Genomic DNA, 24,093 nt, shown 5'->3' on the forward strand with positions numbered 1-24,093 from the left:
TACTGGAGACACTGATTTGAAAGCAGATTGAAGAATGGAATATTAAGAGTTCAATTTTAACCATATTTAGTATGAAATGTTGTTTAGACATCCAATTAAGGATGTCAAGTAAGCAGTTATGTATATGAGTCTGAAGTCAGAGAAGAGAAATAGGGGGTGGGATATAAACTTAGAAGTCACCAGCAGGTAGATGACATTCAAAGCTATGTATCTTGATGAGATTACAGAGATATTCAGTAACTCAGCTTTCAGGCATTCTAATGTTGCTAGGTCAAAAAGATTTTGAGGATCCAATAAAGGAGTCTGAGAAGTGGCCAGTAGGGTAGGAAGAAAACCAATAGACAGAGTGTCCTGAAAGTCACTGTTTAAAATGCTGCTCTTGGGGTGTCTAGGTGTCTGAGTCAGCTAAGTGTCGAGACTCTTGATTTCTGCTCAGGTCATGATCCCGGGGTCATGGGATTGAGCCCCATGTTGGGCTCCACACTGAGTGTGGACCCTACTTAAGATTCTCTCCCTCCCTCCCTCTGCCCTTCTCCCCCACTTGTGCACACACACACTCTCTCTCAAATGATAATAATAATAAAAAGAATTAAAATGTTGCTCTGAAGCTAAGTAAGATGAGGAAAGAAAATGAACCAGTGTATGTATTTAGAAAGGTGAATGCCATTTGTGTTCTTGATAAAAGATAGCTGGGGAAAGGAAAGTACAAAAGACTGATGTGAGAAGCCATGATGTTTTCTTGCTTATAATCCGTGAGAAAGAAAAATAACAATAAAGGAGAGGGAAAAATTACTGGAATGACAGCCTGAATTGAAAAAAAAGTCATGAAATTGGGCGATCAAGTGCAGGGGTTGGTCTTAGGAAAAAGCACAAACAACTCACAAATAGGAACAAGAGAGAAGTCGGAATATATGCTGTTTACAGGAAACAGCTTATGTTCATTTGTTACTATTACTTTTCTTAGATTCCTATTTTATCTTTGACTTATGAGTCTTTATTCAAAAAAATAGATTAACACCCTTTAATTTTCTACATATTTTATTTTTCTACATAATAAAACAAAATGGCTTTCTAGATTCTAGAATACCTCCTTTCAGTCCAAAGAACTTGCTTGAAGACCAAGCAATTCCAGCATGCTGCAAAACTATTCCAAATGGCAAAAATAACTCAGATTCATATAGGACATTCCATGTCCCTTTATTGTTTTTCTTAACTAAGAAAAAAGTAACCAGAAATCCCATAAGGGTATTCCATTAACTGGGATGTGCCAAGATAATATTCCTTTTACTCTATGTTACTTATATCAAATACAATCTCCCTGTATATTAAATATCCTGGGACAAATATACAGGAAGATTATATTTCAATGTTCAGGGAGATAATATTTGACATTTGTTATATTTAGGTCAAATAACATACAGTTGTCCTCTTTTCCTATGATTCATAAATTGGAGCAAGTAAGATTATATCAGTAAACTATTCAGGCTTTTGAAATATTTTTATTTATCAATAAATAATAACCTAAATATTAATAACCTAATATGCTGGAACTACCAGTTTCAAAAATTCAAGTGGTCTTAAATATAAATGAAGAACTATGTTATTTTTCAAAGATAGTGACTTCTAAATTTGTATCTCCCACCTAGACCTTTCTAATTTACTGACTATATATACGTATATATAAATACAGGCACATAAATTTATATGTATGTATATAAATTGCCAGGAGAATGGCTTGCATACTAGCTGTATTCCAGCTTTTAGCTCAGTAAATTTCATCTGGTAAAACAAAAAAACAAAGCTAATATCATATGTACTCTGATGATGCTACTGAATGCATGACTATACAGCAGCTTTATTCATAAGGTATAAAACATTGCCAATTTATCTATTAGTAAAATTTAAACTAAACACAATAAAGAATAGTGTGAAATATAACATTAAATTAATAAAATTACCAATATTTTTCGGATCCTAAGACATAATCTTTTGGTTATTAGTGAAATTTCTAGTAAAGGATGCATGTTAGTCTGGGACATGACTGACATTTCCTTCTTTTTACTCTAAAACAGTTCATTTGTTTTCTAGGGCTCACTTAACAAAAGTGGCTTATATTTTCTCACAATTCTAGAGGTTGCAAGTCTAAGAGCAAAGTGTCTACAGGGTTGTTTCTTCTTAGGCCTCTCTCCTTGTCTTGTAAGATGTGATCTTCTCCCTGTGTTCTCTCTATGTTCTAACCTCCTATTCTTGTAAGGAGACCAGTCATATTGGCTTAGGGTCCACCCTAACAAACTCATTTTAATTTAATTACCCCTTTAAAGGTCCTATCTGCAAATAAAGTTACATTCTGAGGTACTGGAGGTTGAGCTCCAAAATATAAATTTAGGATGGGGGTCACAATTTGGCCCCCCAAAAAACACTCTAGCTAGTTACAAGGAAAATGCATAACTTGGAAAAGGCCTTCTGGTATTTTTCTTTTCTGAAGTCATAATACATGTTTTTTTTTTTTTTAACATTTACTTATTTTTCAGAGAGAGACACAGAGAGAGAGAGAGAGAGAGAGCACGCATGAGCAGGAGAGGGGCACAGAGAGATGGAGACACAGAATCCGAAGCAGGCTCCAGGCTCTGAGCTGTCAGCACAGACCCCAACGTGGGACTCGAACTCATGGACTGTGAGATCATGACCTGAGCTGAAGTGGGATGCTCAACCGACTGAGCCACTCAGGTGGCCCTGAAGTCATAAAATCTTAATTAAAAGTTAGGCCCATCAAATTAATCCATTGAAATTCTTTTTATTACAAAAATTAAAATTCCCATTCCTAAAATTATCACTATCGCTCTAAAAACTAAAATTGGTGAAATTTATTTATGAATTATACATATTTCTTTATACTTACAAGGCATTTCCATATATCTGTTATTGTTTGAGTCACACAACTCTGGGAAACTGACACAGAAATTTAGAAAATAGGACTAGGTCTAAAACTTCTCTTGTTCTTCATACAGTGGCCATTTAACTACATTATGTGACATCTATAGAAGAATAGCAGACGACAATTTATGTGCACGAGGATTTGGGAGACTCAAAAAGTCAGCATAGATTATAAGGGTTTATCTAGAAGAATGACCTAGGCCTAAGCCCACAGTTACACAGTGTTTTTTCAAAGACCGCAGAATGGTTGTACCTATCATATGGTGGCAGAAGTGGGGTGAAATTAAGAAAGGACAGGCTTATTTGTTAAACTGCACTAAGCTATTCTCCTAACTAATCTGATATTATTTAGCATATAGTTTACAACCAGATTTTCCTAACTCTGATAAAGTAATTTGAAAGCTTTGGCCAATGTTTAAAAGTTCAGATGACTTCTAGTAGTGAAGAGTGACTCTGGTAAACTAAAATTGTGTACTTTATTTTTAAGGTTGCAGTTTAAAGAGCAAAGCACATTAACAGGATCAGTGGCAAACACATGGCATTCTCCTTCTTTGGGGATGTCCCTGGAGCTTCACCACTCAGCTTGATCATATTAACTGAATCATTGTTCCACTCACTGAGCCAGTGTGTTCACTGGCTAAAAATTCACAACTCTGCCAACTGTGGCTACCACCATTATGGTGTGCTTTTTCCTGTTGGCTAATTTGCTTTTTATTAAGGAAAACTATAAAACATTGTAATTGAAATTTCTTTATGTAAATTCAGGAAAATTCTTCATGCTAGTTTTTTCATATTGAATTATTTTACCCTGGGAATAAACTCAGGACCTGGCAAGAGGGATGAGCAGAACCATCTTTTAGAAGGGAAACTAAATTTATACTACATGAAATGAGGAGAAAACTTCTGATTAACTAGGCATCAATTTCCTCATTCTCTTGAAGCACCAATAAAGTAAAGGAATAAAAAGAGAACAAAAAAAAATTAAGGGAGATAAAGATGATGGGAGATTTAAATGGAATTCTCTGGGTGATAGAAAGCAGATGGAGAGTGGTGTTCAGTAAATGAAGCTAAAACGTGGGTATACACATAGGACGTTACCCAGAAAAAACATGTTTTTTGTCTTTTTTTTTCTTCTTCCATTTTTCTTTTTGGTTTAATTTGCCCTACAGAAACATGGAAAGATTTAGGACATTGAGGCACAGGGTACTGGGGAAGTTGGTAGTGACACTCAATGCTAAAACCAAGGAAAATGGTTGAAAGTAGCTAGATCCTCAGATTTTATCTATTTCCCCACACTTCTAAGCTAAGTATTGCCCTCCCTATTTTCTTCCCACCTTCTACCCTGGAGGATATCAATGATTCAGCTTCTAGATAATTTACTACATCCCAGAGGCTTTGGAGCACTAATCAACATGAGGTATGGGAAAGGAAATGGGGCTGAGGCCAAAAAGATAAGTCAAAATTTTTATACTGATTGGTGGGATTCTGGCCCCCTTCTGGACCCTGCTCCTGAAATATAGGTGTTGAGACATATACCCACCCAGTTAGAAGAATAAGAGAATACTTCTCTGGAGAATCAAATGACCCCCAAAGAAAAGACCTAATGAAACTGACATTGAGAGATCCTAATTAAAAAAAAAAAAAAAGCCACACCCTATTCATCATAAACACATAGTGCTTCCATATAACATTCTAGTGACTTATACTTAAATATGAAACAGACAGCTGAGCATCACAAGACATTGAGTAAAGTCTTCAACATGAAAGGCAGACATTAGACAAGATAAAGAGAAAATGAAACATCTAAAGAAAACAGACACTGAAAGGAGCAGAACATACTTTACATAGTATTCTCAGAAAGGTAACAGATGATTACTGCTAACTAAAATAAGAACAACATGCTATTGGAAACACAGGGAACAAGGAAGGCTTAGGAATAAAAAATAAGATAGCCCAAAGACCAATTTAATAGAAGATTTGGAAGATGATATTGAAGACATTTCCCAAAAAGTAGAGCAAAAAAGTCAAGGAGATGGGAAACGAGATGAAAAACAAAGAATTTAGAGGATCCAACAAAAGATCCAACTTGCAAGCAAGAAAATGGAGGGAATGAAATCATCTAAAGAATTACACAAGAAAATTCCCTAGAACTGAAATGTGTAAAGGACAGTCCAGGTTGGAACAGGGTATAGAAGAGAAATTAAAAGCAGAGAAAGAAGAAATTGATGATTGAACACTCAAAAACAGTACTGAAAAACTACAGTAAATTTAGACAAATGAATAATAAAAACTGGCAAATGAACACTTTAAGTAATTACTAAATCCAAGAAAAAATGAAAGGTTATAGAGATGGAAGGAAGAATTGCTGTGTTCTAGTTGGCCTATGATGGCAAAATGTATTTGCGTGTTTGAATAAATTTGGGTGTTTGAGAAAAGTAAACCCTATATAAAAAGGGAACGCAAAGGGGAAAAGAAGCAGTGGCAGCAATGACACTGCTATACTGAGGTAACAGTAAACAATATTATTTAGAAATACAGAAATAGCAGGGAAACATACATTTAGAAGAATTCAGTACTTGGTTTGGGTGAAGAAGATAGGCATTATTATAATTACTTCAGCAAAATTTGCCTTAATAAAAACTATGTACATATATTTGATAAAAATAAAAATCTAACACAAAAAGGAAAATCCAAGATTATAACAAGGGGTAAGAGACTAGAAAACAGTCAAGATGTACATATTTCATCTATATGTAAACTTTAAATATTATAAAAGAACTTTTAAGTGTAAAGCTGGACTCTATTTGTAATAGTTTTTTTTAGTATGATCAAATAATATTTATCTTACTTCACATTAGATTAATGCCTTCATTTATGAAATTTCTGCTTTTGTTTGACATCTTTACACTTACCCATGTACTACCTTTTATTTAAAAAAAATTTTTTTTTAATGTTTATTTATTTTTGAGACAGACAGAGACAGAATACAAGTGGGTTGGGGCAGAGAGAGAGGGAGGCACAGAATCTGAAGCAGGCTCCAGGCTCGGAGCTGGCAGCACAGAGCCTGATGCAGAGCTCGAACTCACAAGCTGTGAGATCATGACCTGAGCTGAAGTCGGATGCTCAAGCGACTGAGCCACCCAAGCGCCCCAACACACATACTACCTTTCAAAAACAAAACCAAAAGACCCAAACTGTCATACACATTCTACCAAATTAACAATAGTAACTTTAAGAATATAGTTCTGTAAAACTTTGTTTTCAAGTAAGACTAGGCTTACTTCTCTTACCTTAGTCATTGGTTGTAAGGAATACAGATTCACTCAAACTAATTAATTAATGAAGGGAAATTCATTTAAAGGATAAAACACTATTTAAAAAACTCAGGGGCAGGTTTTTTGAGAGACTGGAACAAGGAAACAATGCCATCAAGATCTAAGGCTGTTGATTTCATTCTCTCTATTCTCTCCCTCTAGGACCAAAGAGACTTTCATTTATTCATTTTTTTATGTGCCTGAATCAATTTTTTTCTTTCTCTCTGGAGATTTCTGTGTTTCACTTACGCAAGCTCAAACATGGCCATTCCAGGGTCAGCTTTACATGGTCTCCCTAAATGGCCCAAAGCTGCTAAGTAGAATTTCTAAATTCTAATTCCAAATGTTTGGAAGATGAATCTGATTGGTTCAGCTCGAGTCAAGTACCTATAATTAATACAATCAGCTGTGGGTTGTGTTTGGGGGATCTGTCATGTGACCTGACACTCACTGACAGGGACCGTGGAAGGAGAGAAGAGATTAACAAATAGGCAAATTGACTAACACACTTGCTCTACCTTTCCAGCTCTCTTGATAAGGACTCAAAAGGTTTCTTTCCACACCTAACCCGTTCCTCCAAACAAAATAGACACTCCAAATTGGATTGACTGACAGGTATCCCAAATGAAGTGGTGAAATGCAAAAAGCATAAGAATGTATGTCTCTCTTGTTCTTGAATTTTTTTCTTCACACACATGAAAGTTCTAAATCAGGGAAGTTATAGGAAACTTCTTAGTATTATTTTTCATCCTAGAGACATTCCCACAATTGTCCAGTATTTTAAGGCCAATATGATTCCCTGGTGATGTGAGTTATTACTTGATTTTCATTATGGCTATTGATGGTATGACAGTAGATGCTGTGTCACAGGAAAAGTTTCCAGAAGTTATTGTTCATGCTATTGTTGTTTTGCTTTATATTACAGGATTAAAATTACAATTATATTTCCAACTATGTGAAGCACATTCTTGCATTCCACCTATTTTATATTCTATGTAGATAAGTATTAAGGAACAGGATTGGCATGAGTGATGAGCTGGAAGAAATACATTAGATTCTAACACAGGAGCTATTTGTTAGCATTATGTTAGCCGTCATTAAAATATCCCATATGCCCTTTTCTTGATAACTGCTTTCATTTCCTTTCGAAGCTGAAAAAAGTAAAATTATGTTAAATGACACTTATACCTTGGCTTTTTTTCTTAAGGATATTAAGGAGAAATTCCAAGGAGAAAGAAACTCTTTATGTGTGGGAAGAGATGTGAGAACACATGTGATTATAATCTCATTGCATTCCACATCTTCATGGACAAGTTAAAGAGTGTTTTTTTTTTTAATGTTTATTTATTTACTTTGAGAGAGAGAAAGAGAGGGCGTGCGAGCAGGGGAGGGGCAGAGAGAGGAGAGAGAGAATCCCAAGCAGGCTCCGTGCTGTCAGCACAGAGCCCAGCATGAGGCTCGATGGAGGGCTTGATCTCATCAACCATGAAATCATGACCTGAGCAGAAATCAAGAGTTGGATGCTCAACTGACTGAGCCACTGAGGCATCCCCATGGACAAGTTCATTTTGAGTAGGCAGTTGCTTATTTTATAAACTTAAAAAACCATCTGAGTTTCCTGGCTATCTGGCTGAAAATTCAGAAAAACTGCCTGCGGATTTTATAAATTTAAAGTAGATGGATTAGTGAAGTGTGGATAAAAATGTAACAAATAGCAATTATCTTTGTTTCTTCCAAGATATTATTGTCAAATCTACCTCAGGCTTCTATTTAACTGTCGCCAAGGAAATATTACACAATTTGCCAGATCATCCTTTACTAGAGCTGAATGATGAATGGAAAACAAAATAGAACTAGTCCATGACATGATGACTTCATTACAGTGATTATTTTTAACCACTTAAAGTTAATTTTATTCATGTGTCAGGTATTGTGCTATAGTTTCACAGCCATTTGCACATTTAATCTTCTTAATAACCTCCTAAGGTAGGTATTATTATCTTCTTTCAAATGACATAGTCAGAGGACCTACACCAGGTCATGTTATGAATAGTTGGTAAAGTAAGAAATGAAGTCAAAGTTTTACGATTCCAAGGAATATCAGTGTTTTAATATATTAACTGCAATAGAAAAAAACTTCATAGAGTTTCTTTTCAGCAGTAGCTGTGAGAAATGGCATGTCTGTATATTTGTGTCATATATTTATTCAGATCACAATTTGCATGCCTACAATTTCATTTGAGTGTCTACCCCTTGGTGACAATTTCGTCAGAAACAATTGCCTCCTTATAGGCTTGTCCACTGGTAATTCAAAGACATATTTCAGAAGCTCAGCTACCTAAGTCTTTCAACAGAAAGGGTTTTTATAACTTCATTGAGTAATATACACCTCTTCCCCCGTCAAATGAAAAAAATATATTTATCTTTTCTAATTAAAAAATTGTCTATTTAACTCATGCAACTGCTCTAAGGTGACTATAATCTGAAACTTTGGAGAACTCTCAGAATCAAATCAGTGTACTCTGGTTGAACTTTGGTTTTTCAGTTAATTGTGCTTAGCATGCAACTCAAGTTGATAATCTTGTCTGTGTTGACACTAAAGTATCTGCTTAGTGATATTATGCTGCCAATTATAACAATTTTTGTAAGTAATAAACCAAATTTAGCTCCTGATAGGAAAACTATTTAACTCTTATCATTAACACTTCTCAAAAAATGATATTATCAACATCATTTTTTAATTTCCTAGCATTTTTAGAATGGGAAAACTTTTGTTCAAAATTAATGGCTCAACGTGTTATTAGCTATTCATGAACTAAATGAAAACCTGCAAGACTATCTTACATTTCTAAAAATATATAGTGTAAATGGGACCTCTTGTGCCCTACACTCATACTGAATCAGGCTAGATTAATAATAATGATAAATACCATTTCTGGCCACTCAATTGTTCCTTAAGTTAATACATTCAGTAGTATCATAATTGCGACAATCAATATGTTAAAACAGATTACTTTTCATAAGTTTTATTTTACATGTGGTGTGTTTCATACCAGAGTCAATGTACTACTCTTTTATGTTGAAGAATTCTGATGAGGCAAAAAAACACTATGTAAAAACAGCATAATTCATCTGGAGAGTTTATAATGTAGAGAGATCTATAATTCACAAGGTTTCTATTTTTTATTCCTGCATGTGGGTATTGTTTATCTACTATTTAATTAAGAGGCTGGACTTAGGCTGTGAAATTTACTTGTGAAATTGTTTTATAACAGAAAATAACATGCCTTTACTTCCAGCATTCTATTCTGTATACTATGGTAAGAAAAAAATGGGCTAGGGGCGCCTGGGTGGCGCAGTCGGTTAAGCGTCTGACTTCAGCCAGGTCACGATCTCGCGGTCTGTGAGTTCGAGCCCCGCGTCAGGCTCTGGGCTGATGGCTCAGAGCCTGGAGCCTGTTTCCAATTCTGTGTCTCCCTCTCTCTCTGCCCCTCTCCCGTTCATGCTCTGTCTCTCTCTGTCCCAAAAATAAATAAAAAAAAAAAACGTTGAAAAAAAAAAAAATTAAAAAAAAAAAGAAAAAAATGGACTAAAACCAGAATATTAAGGCCTCTTTCTTTTTTCCCCTCAGGACAGCAACAAAGTTATAATACAAAGAAAAATAAGAATAAGGAGAAAAATATTTGTGAAGGCACAATTCAGATTCAGAAATCTGTCCTTGTCTGAAGCATTACAACAGACACAGCATGCAGGCACGATCTTTAAGGGAGTCTCCTGTGTCATCAAGGCCCTAGATTACATCATCACTGATTTCATCTTTTCCATCTCCCAATTTTAATGTCTCTGCTTTTCCAAAGGCTGCTGTAATTTATCCCATGGGTTCTCAAAATAAGTGACATTTAAAATAGAAACATGGCTTCTGTGTTTTCTTTATTGTCTTTGCCATTTGTCGATACCACACCTATTTGAAGTGATAACAGTACCTTCTGTTCCAGTTCCAATGAAAATGCTCTTTACATATCCACTGTTTTGTCAAGAACTTTTCTGATTTGTAAAATGAAACACTAATAATACATTTATGTTGCTTTAGTGTGCAATTTAATCAAAATGAACTTTGCTTAATTTATGAGACAAGAGCTATATTCAACATAAACATGCCAGAAGTGTTTTGCGTCATGTGATGATCCTTCAACTATAATTTTATTTTTCTTCTTAGATCAGACTAGAGCAACCCCTCCCTGAACATATTTTAAAGACAAACAAAATTACAGTAGCTCTTACTTTCTAATATGTTCACTCCCTCAGGGTTTTGAATCCAAAATTCTTGAAGAGGCTAGTAAGTCCCAGCTGAGAATCATGTGCCAAGATGTTCAGTGACTTTTTTTTTTTCTTTAAAGACACAGATAGTAAGGACAGGAAACAAGTTTTAGCTATTTGGGAGTGTTTCATTAAAAAAAATCTAGAAGGTGCCCCCTTGGAAACAGGTGAATTATCATTTCAAATCTACGTGACTTATCTATCTGAGTAGGAAGGGACTTAAGAAGTTTCAGCAGTTCTCAAATGTGTCTGCCATGTGGTGCCAATTCAGGTAGAAGTTGTAACTGGTCTCTGGTAAAGAGGTTAAACACTCCTTCTCAGGGACTATTCTTTAGTGAATCTAACTCTTTTGGTGTTAAATAGCAATTTTAAGATAAAATTATTTGACGCTAAACTGTGGTTATTGCTTTTAATGTCCTCCCTTAGCAAAATATAAAGTTGGTAATTTATATTGACTCCTTCACCTTTTTCCTGGAAATTTTACTGGGTCATAAAGCCCCAAATAAGTAAGCATTGATCTAATGGAGCTTCTGCCTTTCTACAAATAATTATTGAGTCTCTGGGGACAGATCATGAACATAACACACAGATGTTGAATGGAGCTTAGAGTCTAGTGCTAGACACAAATGATGATATATAAAGATTATAATACAGTGGGATAAGTGCTTTTAGGGAGAGAGAATACTGGATGGAGCATATGAGCAGGGCACCTAACCCCAGTCTGGGGAAGTCAGACAAGGATCTCTGTAGGAAAGAGATACAAAATATGAAGTACAGTATCAATATACTTTTTGATTTCCTCACAGGTTTTATGAGGAAAGTAACTCCTTCAAGTACCTGTCTAGGTACTTGGAAAATTAAACCAAAGTGTTGCTTTATCATCATGGAATTAGAGCAAACAGGGCCTAGTATAACGAGGGCCTGCTGAATTTTGATGTAATAATCATGCCCCAGCAAATACAACAGTTTTTTAGTGGGCAGATACCAATTTCTCTAGACACAAGTCAGTGGGATAACATTTTTAAGGTAAGAAATGACATTCTCTTTTTCTGCCTGTCTCTCTGAGAGTGAAACTTGCCTCACCTTCCTCCAGACCCTGAATCTACTGTCTCAGGGAGTGTCAGGGAGAAAACTGGGAAGTCAGGAACCTCATCTCTCTGGTTTTGGTTTTCAAAAATCATCAGAGAGGATGTATGTAGGTGCCTCTGGAAAAATCACAAGACAATGCCTGGGGAATAAAGCATTGAGGATGAAGGGGTATGTTCCTTGAGACTGAAATATTGTTCACATAGGGTTGGGGAATGGAGGCCAGAGTGGTAAGGAAGAGGAGTCTCAATGGGAGCTGATAAAATTCAAGTTTGGAGCCTCCTAGGGAGAGAAGCCTTATGTCTCTTCAGGATCTCAAGGAGGTGAAAGGACCCAGAAAAATAAAAGACTGGAAATATGCATAAGGAGGGAACCTCCAATGCCCACATTACCCAAAAGTAGTTAGGAGAGCCACAGGACCTGGAGGCACTTGTGGAGAGAAACAAGGACTGTACTGCTAACTGGACTTAGGTGGGCTTCCCAATGCCTTGAGACCACATAAACATGACTGGTACAGAACTAGTATGGCTGTACTGGTTGATAAATTATCAAAGTACTTTGCATTCACTGATAAATAGACATTTACCCAGAATCACCTACCCTCCCCAAACTAAAGGATAATGCCTCAAGTAGCAGAGGAGGCTCCAGGATGCTTCATAAGCACTAAAGCCAGTATCTATACCCCTTGTGATTGTTTGGTATTAGTTATCTATTGTTGTATACACTTCATTCCAAAACCTGGCAGCTTAAAACAACAATAAACATTTGTAATCCCACATAATTTCTGTGGGTCAGGAATTTGGGAAAAACTTAGCTGAGCTGTTCTGGCTAAATATATATCATCAGTTTGCACTCACTATGTCAGCTGAGTCTGAAGTCTTGACTGAGAATAGAGGACCAGTTCTAAGATGTGTCACTCACATGGCTTGCAAGTTGCAGGACAACTCAGCTCCTCACTATGTGGATCTCTCTGTAAAGCTGCATGATTGTCTTCATGACATGGGAGCTTTCTTCCCCAGAATGAGTGATCTAAGAGAGAGCAAGGCAGAAGCTACAATGTCTTTTATTACAGCTTCAAAAGTTATACTTCATCATTTCTGAAATACTGATAACACAGGTCACCCATATTCAGTGTAGGAGGGGCCATACATAGGGTGCTAACGAGGTGAAAATCATTGGGGACCATCTTGAAGGCTCCTATCACAGTCTGTGACCTTGCCCCATGGTTTGTTCATATTCTAAATATCACTTTCACATTAAGTCAGAGTAGCCTTGAAAAAGGAGAAGGCAGCAATGCAGGGGCAAATTCCAAACTGAGATTAAATTTTTGTCTTCTTCCAAGAAGATACTCAAATAGAAACTGAGTTTTATAAAAATGTAAATTTTGTTCTTACACACCTGAATTTGTGCATTGAGATTCATAATCTCTGTGTCCCATGTAACTGTTCCCTGAAAATAACCACTAAAGTTTTTGTTCACCACTACTCTTTTGTTGCTTTAATTCTTTCTTTAAAAGGTACGGTCCTTCAATAACTTTGCTTATTCATTTGATTCTGGGAAGCACTCTGCCTTCTCCCATTAGGCACCGATTTCATTATATCATTCATTCTGGCAGGCCAGGATATGTAGCACGTGTAATACCCTTTTTAAAAGGGCATCTGTGCAGTGCAGCAAATGCTAACTAGGACCACCTTGGCATTCAGAAGGGAGAAGTACAGGTTGACAGTGAGGGCCTTTGGATTTATGCACCATTCATATTTCAGACCTGTAATTAATTTTGTTTTTTGGTGGTAAAGTATTAATAAAATTTGGCCTTACTTAAGTTTATTAACAAGCAATCATCAATGGTAGTATGGCAGCTACTCAATGAATTATCAAGGGGCATTGTGAGTACAGTATCTTTGGAATTCTCCAGTACTTTATGGAGATCTTGAGTTCTAGAATTTTAAAACTGCTGCCATTTTTCAATTATACTGTTATTCTTGGAAAGATGTTTAAAAATTCTAAATTACTTGTATATATTTTGAATCCTACTGAAAAAAGAAATATGAAATTCTAGGTAATTTATCAATGGCAGTGGCATGAATTCCAATACCAAGAAAAGAATGAATAATTCCTGATTAGTGTCTCATAAAAAAACAAGCAAATTTTCATGTCTCTGTGGGCTATATATAATCTACCATGTTTTTTCTTCAATACAAAGCAACTATTGCTGACCTAGTAATCATATGCTGGGAGAAGACATTCTGTGGAGTTGAAATGAAATTTCCATGCCTACTAGCTATGTTAAACAGCTTCTGGGTCTAGCTAGTTTTTCAAGAGACTTACTTCTGAACAAAAAATGGAAGATTACACCCAGAATGGAATAATATTAATAATAGTTCCTGTGGCAGCTAGGGAGGGGCACCGTCAGAATTTCGCTTCAAGAAAGAACTTGCTATTCAACTGCAAGGGAGTTCAAGGAAGCTGACAGCCTCTAGTTATTAAAGCCTTCAAAATTTATCTCAGCCTCTGAGCAGGCAGCCCCTAGCCAATAAATGAACATGTGGTAGTTCTGGGGCCTGGTCATTTCTGCCCAGTGTAGGTTTCCTCTAATGGGTAATCTTTGCTCAGGAGCTTTTTTATTGAATTGGCTAATACTTTGTCAGATCTAAATCATGGCATGAGACTCTTTCTGTCCAATCCAACTTCCTACTCTCTTTTCTTTCATGGGCATCAAATATACATCATCTGAAAACTTTCCCCACCCAAGCTTTCCCTTCCCAGAGTACAAAATGACAAAGCTACTTTATACTAAGATCCTACTCTGGGAAGGGGCATATCATAATTTATTTGGGCGAGTTATTTAACCTTTCCAAACTATTCCCTTATCTGCAAAGTGGGGTTGTTGTAAAAACTACATGAAATAATCAACAAAGCAACTTGTTAAAGGCCTCGTACATAGTAAGTACTTAATAATTGGTATATAATTGTAGAGTATTATACCACATGCCAAACTCTGTGTGAGAAATTCTGTGTTTATTACTTGTAATCCTTGTTATAATCAGAAAGTATTAATATGCTCATTTGACATATGAAGAAAGTAGGGTTCAATGAAGTTAAAATAACTTGCTCAAATTGCTTAATCACATAGCTAGAATAGGCAACCTGGGGTTAGAGAGCAACGTACATATGTGTTGGCAAATAATCCATGGCTGTTACTTTGGAATGTAATGAAACTGCATACCTTCTATGACATGGTATGTACAATTTGTAATTAATACAAACTACTTTGGGGACTTTCACAACTTTTAAGACTGTACACTTAATTCCACCACATATAGGACATTAAAATCTGTCAATGGATGTCTAAGACTAAGCATTTGTCTAAAAGCTTAGAAGAACTGTATATGTCACTGTTGCTCTCTAATGACCACTACTGAGTTATTCTTGTAGAATGGCTCTCAGTCTGGGTTTGTCTGATGTTTTCTCAAGATTAGATAGAGGTTATGTTTAATATTCTATACTCTTGCTATTGCTAGAAACTGCATCAATTGAAAACACCCGCCTTTGACAGCTGCAGCTCCCACCCCACCCACAGAAATGCTCAAACCCATTATTAAAAGATGACAAAGAATCTGTATTAGAAGTATAATGGCAGAAGGAAGTTAAAATATTCTATTGCTCAAAAAATCTCCAGTGAGGGGCGCCTGGGTGGCTCAGTCGGTTAAGCGTCCGACTTCAGCTCAGGTCACGATCTCACGGTCTGTGAGTTCGAGCCCCGCGTCGGGCTCTGGGCTGATGGCTCAGAGCCTGGAGCCTGCTTCCGATTCTGTGTCTCCCTCTCTCTCTGCCCCTCCCCCATTCATGCTCTGTCTCTCTCTGTCTCAAAAATAAATAAACGTTAAAAAAAAAATAAAAAAAAAATCTCCAGTGAGATGGCAGCAATTTGAACTGAGTTGCAGCTTTAAAGCACGCTTACATTGTTCCCTACCTCACAGTTCTAAGATAAAGAACCACAATGAGATATCACCTTACACCTGTCAGAATAATTAAGCTCAAAAAGACAAGAAATAACAAGTGTTGACAAGGATGTGAAGAAAAGGAACCCCTGTGCACTGCTGGTGGGAATGTAAGTTGGTGCAGCCACTGTGGAAAATAGTATGGTGGTTTCCCCCAAATATTAAAAATACAATTACCATATGATCCAGTTAATTCCACTACTGGGTATTTACCCAAAGAAAACAAAAACAATTCAAAAACATATACGCATCCTTATGTTCATTGCAGTATTATTTACAATAGCCAAAATATGGAAGTAACCCAAGTTACATCCATCTATGGATGAGTGGATAAAGAAAATGCACAATTAATACACAAGTAATAATTCTTCATTACTTAGCCACAAAAAAGAATGACATCTTGCCATTTGCAGCAACTAAATGGACTTAGAGAATATAATGCTAAGTGAAATAAGACAAAGACAAATACTATATGATTTCACTTATATGTGCAATCTAAGAGACAAAATAAACAAGCAAAGAAAAAAGGAAACAAAAAAGCAGACTCTTAAATACAGAGGATGAATGGGTGACTGCCAGAGAGGAGGTAGTTAGGGGGATGGGTGGAGCAGATAAGAGAGATTAAGAGTACACTTCTCATGATGAGCACTGAGTCATGTATAGAATTGTTGAGTCATTGGACTGTATACCTGAAACCAACACAACAGTATGCTAAATATACTTCAACTAAGAAAAAATAATTTTAAGTAGAATTTAAAAATTATGTTACATAAGTTTAAAAAAACATTTGACATTGTGCTGTTTCTGCAGGTATGAGATAGAAATGGATGAGGTTGGTAGAATGGATTTGGGGGATGGGCAGTTTTCTTAGTGAAATTCTGCCAAGAAACCAGACTTTTTCCCAAATAAATTATTGGAGTTGCCCAAGTAAGCCCCTGTATGTGCAAAAAAGCATACAATTTATGATCTGTAAGATAAGATGGACACTTAGTGCCCACTGTTGCTGCTGGCATTTCAGTCAATTCTAGCCAAAAATGGTCAGCATGACCATAGAGAGAGAAAGATGACCAGTAGAGGAAATGAACTTGTGCCCGGATGGCAAGGCTGATACATCAGAGCTTTAGGTTTGAATGAACAACTTAAGCCACTTGTGGCTAGAATGATGCTAACAAATCACAGAAGAGAGACTGTAGAAAAACAAAAATTGTGTCTGTAACAGAGTAACATGTACTTAGACAAAAATATGTAAGTTAACACTCAGTATATTTTTATGTGAATTTACCCATAATGCAGTTTCTTCATTGTGAATAAATACTTTTTTGAACATTTCTTCAAGTAAAGAATTTAGTTATAGGGGCGCCTGGGTGGCTCAGTCGGTTAAGCGACCGACTTCAGCTCAGGTCACGATCTCACGGTCCGTGAGTTCGAGCCCCGCGTCGGGCTCTGGGCTGATGGCTCAGAGCCTGGAGCCTGCTTCCGGTTCTGTGTCTCCCTCTCTCTCTGCCCCTCCCCCGTTCATGCTCTGTCTCTGTCTGAAAAATAAATAAATGTTAAAAAAAAAAAAAAATTAAAAAAAAAAAAAGAATTTAGTTATAGTTCTATTGCAGAAAATGAAGTCTAGATGGGCTCTAGAGACCATCAGGTCACTGTAATAGTTTGTAAAGACTCCTGGATGTTTGGTACCCAAAAGGGATGTTTACAAAAATGCCTTTCTGCACAAGGACTGTTTCATATGCACAGATATATGTGTGTATCAGAACAGAATATGCACTTTGGGGAAATAACTAAGTATCATTTGAAAAAGTGGATTCTTAAGTATGGTTATAAATCTCAAAAAGAAACAGCTCTAATTTATTGCTTGTGTGGGAGAAATTCTGGGTGTACTCTTTCTGGATGTACTTTCCTCCTCCCTGTTACAACTATGGCACAGAGCAGTAATTATCAGTTTGTGAATTCTACTATGAAAGGACCAAAGTGATCTCACTGGAAATGTTTCCCAGAGACTCTCCTTTATTTTCTAAAATAATATAATTGGGATGTGAAATGAACTGCTGGCACATTTTAAAACATATATACTGCAAATAATGGCAAAGATGGAAAAACTACAAGTGCCTAAATGCTACAACTGTGTCAGCAAAGGGGGTATAGGCTATCTTGTTTGGACAGGGCATATAAAATTACAAAGTCTGTAAAAAATGTAATAAAAACAATGTTCAGAAGGTTCCTAAAACAACTCCATGTTAATCTGGCTTTTGGTAAATAAAACTCTAAGGAAAACTTCCTTCCAAATGTGAATGTATCACAGTCAAAATCTAGTGACACGGAATGAAGATGAAATAAGTAATATTTTCCCTTAAATACAAAGGGATTTGTGGTTATGATTCACTAATTAGAAACAATAACACGATTTAAAAGCTATAGTAAATTCATATGAAAGTTATAGTGATACAAATTTACTTTCATGGATAATTGTCATAGTAAATAGAAGTTATAAACTGTGCTACATAATGTGGGATATTTTAATTCACTATGATTAAGACAGAACAAAACAGATAGTAGATTCTAAGTAAATGATTTGATGATGATGTTGGATATTGCAAAATCAATTAAAATGGTATTATGTTCTGTCCTGTTAAATGATGTCCATTTTATAAATGTCATAAGGTTTATTACTCTTAAGAAGTTGCTTTAGTCTTTCATAATGTCTGAGACAGTAACTGAATTAAGTAAACTTTGATCATAAAAGAGAAGCACTCCAAAGTGCTTTGTGGGCCAATCAGGCTTAATAAATAAAGCTTGTCCCATCTCAAAGAAAATAAAGTCTTATTCAAAGTTATTCCTTTCTGAATCTAGTTCATTCTGATGTATTATCATTCTAACTATTCAAACATGAGCCTGTAAAAAAAATGAAAATCATACAATAGTGTCAAAATAAAAAAGGCATATCATAAACCATATTCATGTGCTTTTTTCATTGTTTAACTGAGATCATTAAATGAGATAGCATTTCCCATGGTGTCTAATGTGGTATAATCCAATATTTGACTGCTTGGATATTTCCTTGGTATTTGTCACCAATGCTGGGGAGTGTTCAGTCAAAAAACTGAATTAACTATTTTTAACATACATGAATCAAAGCTTCTTTTCCAAAGAAGTGAAAGAGTGAGAGATAACATTTTGAAAATATTTTATAAAAGTAAATTTATAGAAAGTACACTTGATGTTTATATTCTCAGGGTTATGGTTTTATCTATAGAAGATATTTCTTTTTAATTTACATTTACAATTACATTATAAAATGTTAGAGAAGAATAAAAAGTTTTGTCACTGACATACCAGTTTTTTCCTGAGTGTGCTGAGCAGGGCAAGTTTTATTAGATATCTAAAATGTTATGATATATAAACACCATCATTTTCCCGCTTCAGGAAGTACTATTGGTAAAAAAAATTTCCCTTAAATATATTTTTCCTATAAATATATCATCTTTTATCTAGGATCTAAACAGCTGATCTCCTTCATATGTATTTGCCATCTTTGTTACCCACTAGTGGCAAGAACTTGAGCAAATCATCACTTCAGGGCCTCAGATTAGGAAACATATACAATGTCCAATTGTTTTTCAAAGTACTGGCATTACCCCATTAGTGGGTTGCACCTAGTGTTTTTAGAAAACAAAATAAAATTGACTCAATTTGAATAGAAACTATAGAGGACAAGACACATTGTAGGGCTAGGTTGTAAATTTTGTTTCGGTTTTATATATAATGTACACATACTGTGTGATGTAAAATGTATTTTCTTAATATAGGTTGCAGGTGAAAAGTTGGAAAAATGTAGATTTAACAATTCATACATACCTTTTAAATCTAAAATGAAATCGTTCAAATTTCCAGCTAAAAACTTCTGAAAATGACCTCCTTTAACACAATGTCATAAGGTTTATTGCCTGAGAGACAGTAGCAGCCAGTTACAAGGGCATTTAGTTGAAATGACTAGAGAATATTTACTCCCTTAATTAGTTGTAGTTGTTAATATCCATTGTAAGTATTTAAAAGATACCTCCTTGGGCTTCCACTCCCTCAAGAAATCCAACAAAATGTTGGGCATAAACAATTTAGTACAAATAGTAAATTGTAGATGTATGTCACAAATACATATACCAAATACTGTGTTAAGTGGCTGGGAGATGTTAAACAGATAGGTATGGTCCCAAACTCACTATGTTTATAATTTTTAGGAAAATATAGATAATATAAAGAGAGAACCTCCCATCCATAACCAAGGAGTAGAAATCATATGTTCACTACTATGAAATATTATCCTAACAATCACTTACACAAGCTGTTATGTTTTTGAGTATCTAACTCACTCATTCAACATTTACCATATGCCAGGTGTTTTCCTATGTTCAATTGACAAGGCTAAGATGACAAAGTCTATACTCTCAAGGAACTTAGATAATAATGAAAAATACAGAAAATAAGTAAACAGAAAAAGTGATAAGTGTCATAATGATGCAAAAGGCATTAACTAGGAGCCACTTGTTATTGGAGAGTCAAGAAAGGCCTCTTCATAAGTAGATCGTTTTCAATACAACTGAGATATGAATGACAAAAAGAAGACAGCCACTTGAAGATATGGAGATGAACATTCCAGGAAAAGGGGTAATGGGCAAATGCCAGACTAAAGGCAGATAGGAGTCTGGCATGTTTGAGGAATAGGGAGTAGGGAGAACGGCTTGGGTCTAGTGAAGAAAGAATGGTAGGAGAGAGCCAGACAGAGTAAAGCCCTGTAAACTGTGGTAAAGTGTTTACAGTATATGGGTTTATTGTCTGGGGGAGTCATTTGAGAGCCATAAGCAGTCAGGTGAGAGATGGTTGTGGCTTAGACTGAAGTAGTAGCAGTGGAGATGCAAATAGACTTTGGGAAAATTTTAGAAGTACAATACAGAATTTGCTGATAGACTGCATGTAGGGGATGGAGAATCAACAACACTTCTTAAAATTTTAGTTTGTGCAACTTAGGTGGACGGTGTCATCAACTACAGTGGGGAAGGGCAACTTGGGGGGGCATGGTGGCAGGAATCCAGAATTCTGTTTGGGATATGCTAACTTAGAGATGCATATTAGCTATCTAAGTGAGTATGTCAAAAAAGCCAAACTAGGTTCAGGGGAGAATTTTTGGAGTCATCAGCATATTTATATTTATAGCCAAAGGACTGGTACCTCCACGGGAGTGTCATGCAGTATCCTTTAATCTTGATAACAACTCAAAGTAGATATTTTCTTTTTATATAGATATAATTAACTCCTTTTTATAAATGAGCATCTCTGGTGCTTAGAGATACACATGCTGAAAGTCACGCAGCTACTAAATAGAGCCTGGACTCAAATCTGTGTGACTGAGTCCTTGTTTCCATCACACCAAGTTGTTTTACTGAAGAATTAGAATATGTGAATTTCTTTTATTTTTTAATAAAATTTTTTAAGTGTTTATTTATTTTTGAGAAAGACACACACACACACACACACACACACACACACACACAGTGCAAGAGGGGGAGGGGCAGAGAGAGCGAGACACAGAATCCTATGCAGGCTCCAGGCTCTGAGCTGTCAGCATAGAGTCCTACAGTGGGCTCCAACCCACCAATGGTGAGATCATGACCTGGGCTGAAATCAAGAGTCTGACGCTTAAGTGACTGAGCCACCCAGGCGCCCCAAATATGTGAATTTCTGAGCGGAGGGTTTTTAATTTTTTTAATGAAGAACTTCTAAAAAGTTCTGTTTACAGAAAATGAAGCTCATTCAGAATCTACTCCAACTGTATAAGTTCAAGTCTTTTCTGCCCTTACATAACTTGTCTGTGGCGGGTGCCATTGATAGTTGTGTGTGTGTGTGTGTGTGTGTGTGTGTGTGTGTGTTTTCTTTTAAAATCGTACTCCCTTGGTTGTGGGATAGGACTCTCTTTTCTCCTTTATCTTGATTGCCTGTTCTTCACTGACCCTTAACTACAGGGATTTTTAGGCTTCTTTCCTCACTTTACATATTCTCTCTTTACGATTTTGTTCCATTATTTTTAAATACTAAATATATGCGTTTGAATTTATTATTATTATTATTATTATTATTATTATTATTATTGCTTCTCCTCCGGACAGCTCTTCTTAGCTCTAGTAAACTACGTCTAAAAGTTTCTGAAAGCAATTAGCTTGGTGGGAAAGGGTGGGGAAAGAGGGCTTCCTTCCCCCTCCCCCCCATTTGAGATTACAGAGGAGCGACGTGCAGGGGCTCTGATGGTTTCATTCGTACATTTATTCAGTATTTCTTTCATTCATTTAATTATAAGGACTTACAAATTGGCTGATCTTACGAGATTTCAAATCTAGAGTGGCAGACAGTGATCCAGGTTGGCACGAAGACATTCACGTGAACATTAAGAAGTCCTCGGCCACACAAACGTTATGTGCAAAGGCAGAATCCCGCTTAGTCCCTCAACGAGATTAATAAAAAATTTTGGAGTGTATCAGTTTAGTCGAAATTCAAAAGGATATGGAAAGCAAATCCCATTTAGGAAGTAGGAAGATTGCGGACAAATAAAGGATTGGAGCAGCAAATTACATTGCAGCAGTACCTGAAGAGAACAAGATACTGACCGGGGAGTGGGGAAAGAATGAATACACCCATGTAAAAACAAGAAAAAGAAAAACCGGGTGTGGCGCACATTAAAAACTCACAGCATTTACTAAAACTCCCCGGTGAAATAGTCACCTCATCCCACGCCGACTCCCGCCTCCAGCGGTTAGCCGCTCTGTCCTCCGAGTCCCAGAGTGCCGCTCACCACCCAGCTCGCTCCGCCCCCTTCTCCAACAGCCCCTCCACCGAGCCGCGTGCACGTGCGCGGAGGATCCGGCCCCCTCCGCTCTCTCGACCAATGAGAAATGGTGTCGTAAGTCGCTACCGCCCGGTCGTAGGTCACGTGACGGTGTTTCCCCTCCCTCTGACCCCCTGCCTCCAGGTTCTGAAAAGATGGCGAAGGTCTCAGAGCTTTACGATGTCACTTGGGAAGGTAACTGGGAGCAGGGCGGGTGCGGAAAGACCAAAAGTCCTGGGAAGCGGTTCGGCAGTACCTGCTGCCGGTGGAGGCCTGGGTTTTCCGGTCTGTCTTCTGCACTGGAGCTGTCTCTCGACGGGCCAAGTTGAGAAGAAGGTTGAGGCCGGCTCCTTCCGTGGCCCGGTCACAGCCTAGAATCCACGGTGTTCCCTCGCGGCCCCACCCACCCCCACCCCGGTCCCCAGCTTGTGCTCCGATAGACTCAGTGACCCACATACCTCCGTTCCAGTACAGTGGCCCGGGGCAGCTTCCATTATAAAGCGGGAGGGACCTGGGGCTGGGGCTGTCACACATTTTATAGTGGCTGCTGGGCGGCGAAGAGGAAGCGGGGTAGTTGCTTGCTGAAGCTTCCCTGCAGCCAAGAAATACAGGGCCTGTAGGCCCTGTATTCAGTGCTATGTAAGGGTTACAACTCAATGAAGGTCTGTGGGAGAGTCACGAACAAATCTGGTTCTTCTACGTGCTACTTTACATTTTGTTCTCTCTGCATAACTGGATCTCTGATTTCTCTTAATTATTCGCAGCCCCATTCTCTCTGAAAACACATTTATGCACATAACACAACTTTCTTCTTACTTCTTACTTCCTAGGAAGGGGTAAAGAACTGGTTATGTTGGGCATACGCTCAAGTGTGGTAGGTTTCTTTACCCATCCTACTTTAAGGTGGAGTGTGTTCTTTAAATTTGGTAGCAGCCAGACTTTGAACCAATTCTGTAAGAGAGATTTTTCTCTTAAAAACTTCAGTGGGAAGCATGGCTAAGAGGACAGCTAAGAGTTTCTCTAAGGCATGAAACTTGTGTAATTGAAATTTATATTCCCAGCATTTAACAGACTTCAGTAGCTTATTGGTTTAGTGAATGCCTTCTTCAGATGTTTAAACAATGACCTAATAACATGTGGACTGAAAGTTATATTGACCATTTAATGGTGAATATATCTATCCAGTATTACAGAATTGCAAACCTGTATGGGAAAAAGTAAAATCCCATTATACTTGAACTGAATTCAATAATTTATTATTGGTTTTGTGGTCTCTAGTGCACTGTGAACCTCAGTATTTCTACCTGTATTTGGGGAATTACTTATATTAAACAAAAGTATTAACTGCTTAGTGCTAAATCTTGGATATATTAAATAACACACAGTACCTACCTTCACGGAGTCTAATGGAGAAGTCTAATGGAGTTCTAATGGAGAAGACAGTCTAATGGAGAAGACAAATCTGTAAATACATAGTTTTAAAAAGCTTGTGTCAGGATATTTACTAGCCAGGTGGTAGATATGTGGCTGTTATTTTTATTTATTTATTTATTTATTTATTTATTTA

At 36.8% G+C, this 24,093-nt stretch overlaps 1 protein-coding gene and 1 long non-coding RNA gene across 3 annotated transcripts in view; one reads left to right on the plus strand and one right to left on the minus strand.

Moving 5' to 3' along the window:
* LOC109277930 (uncharacterized) overlaps positions 1–10,649 on the minus strand; it is a 141,017-nt gene extending 130,368 nt beyond the window's left edge. Inside the window, exon 1 of the long non-coding RNA XR_008419926.1 lies at positions 10,530–10,649. This is a non-coding gene — a long non-coding RNA (uncharacterized LOC109277930). The remainder of the gene's footprint in view (positions 1–10,529) is intronic.
* An 11,945-nt stretch (positions 10,650–22,594) lies between these two features.
* Positions 22,595–24,093, plus strand: part of EMC2 (ER membrane protein complex subunit 2) — a 51,036-nt gene continuing 49,537 nt past the window's right edge. For both annotated transcript variants that reach the window (XM_019467853.2, XM_019467854.2), the window contains exon 1: positions 22,595–22,721. In XM_019467853.2, the coding sequence (XP_019323398.1) occupies positions 22,682–22,721 (40 nt within the window). In that variant the 5' untranslated portion in view covers positions 22,595–22,681. The remainder of the gene's footprint in view (positions 22,722–24,093) is intronic.

The sequence above is a fragment of the Panthera pardus genome, unplaced genomic scaffold (assembly GCF_024362965.1).
Source record: "Panthera pardus isolate Hobbes unplaced genomic scaffold, ASM2436296v1 HiC_scaffold_7, whole genome shotgun sequence".
Classification (NCBI taxonomy): Eukaryota; Metazoa; Chordata; class Mammalia; order Carnivora; family Felidae; genus Panthera; species Panthera pardus.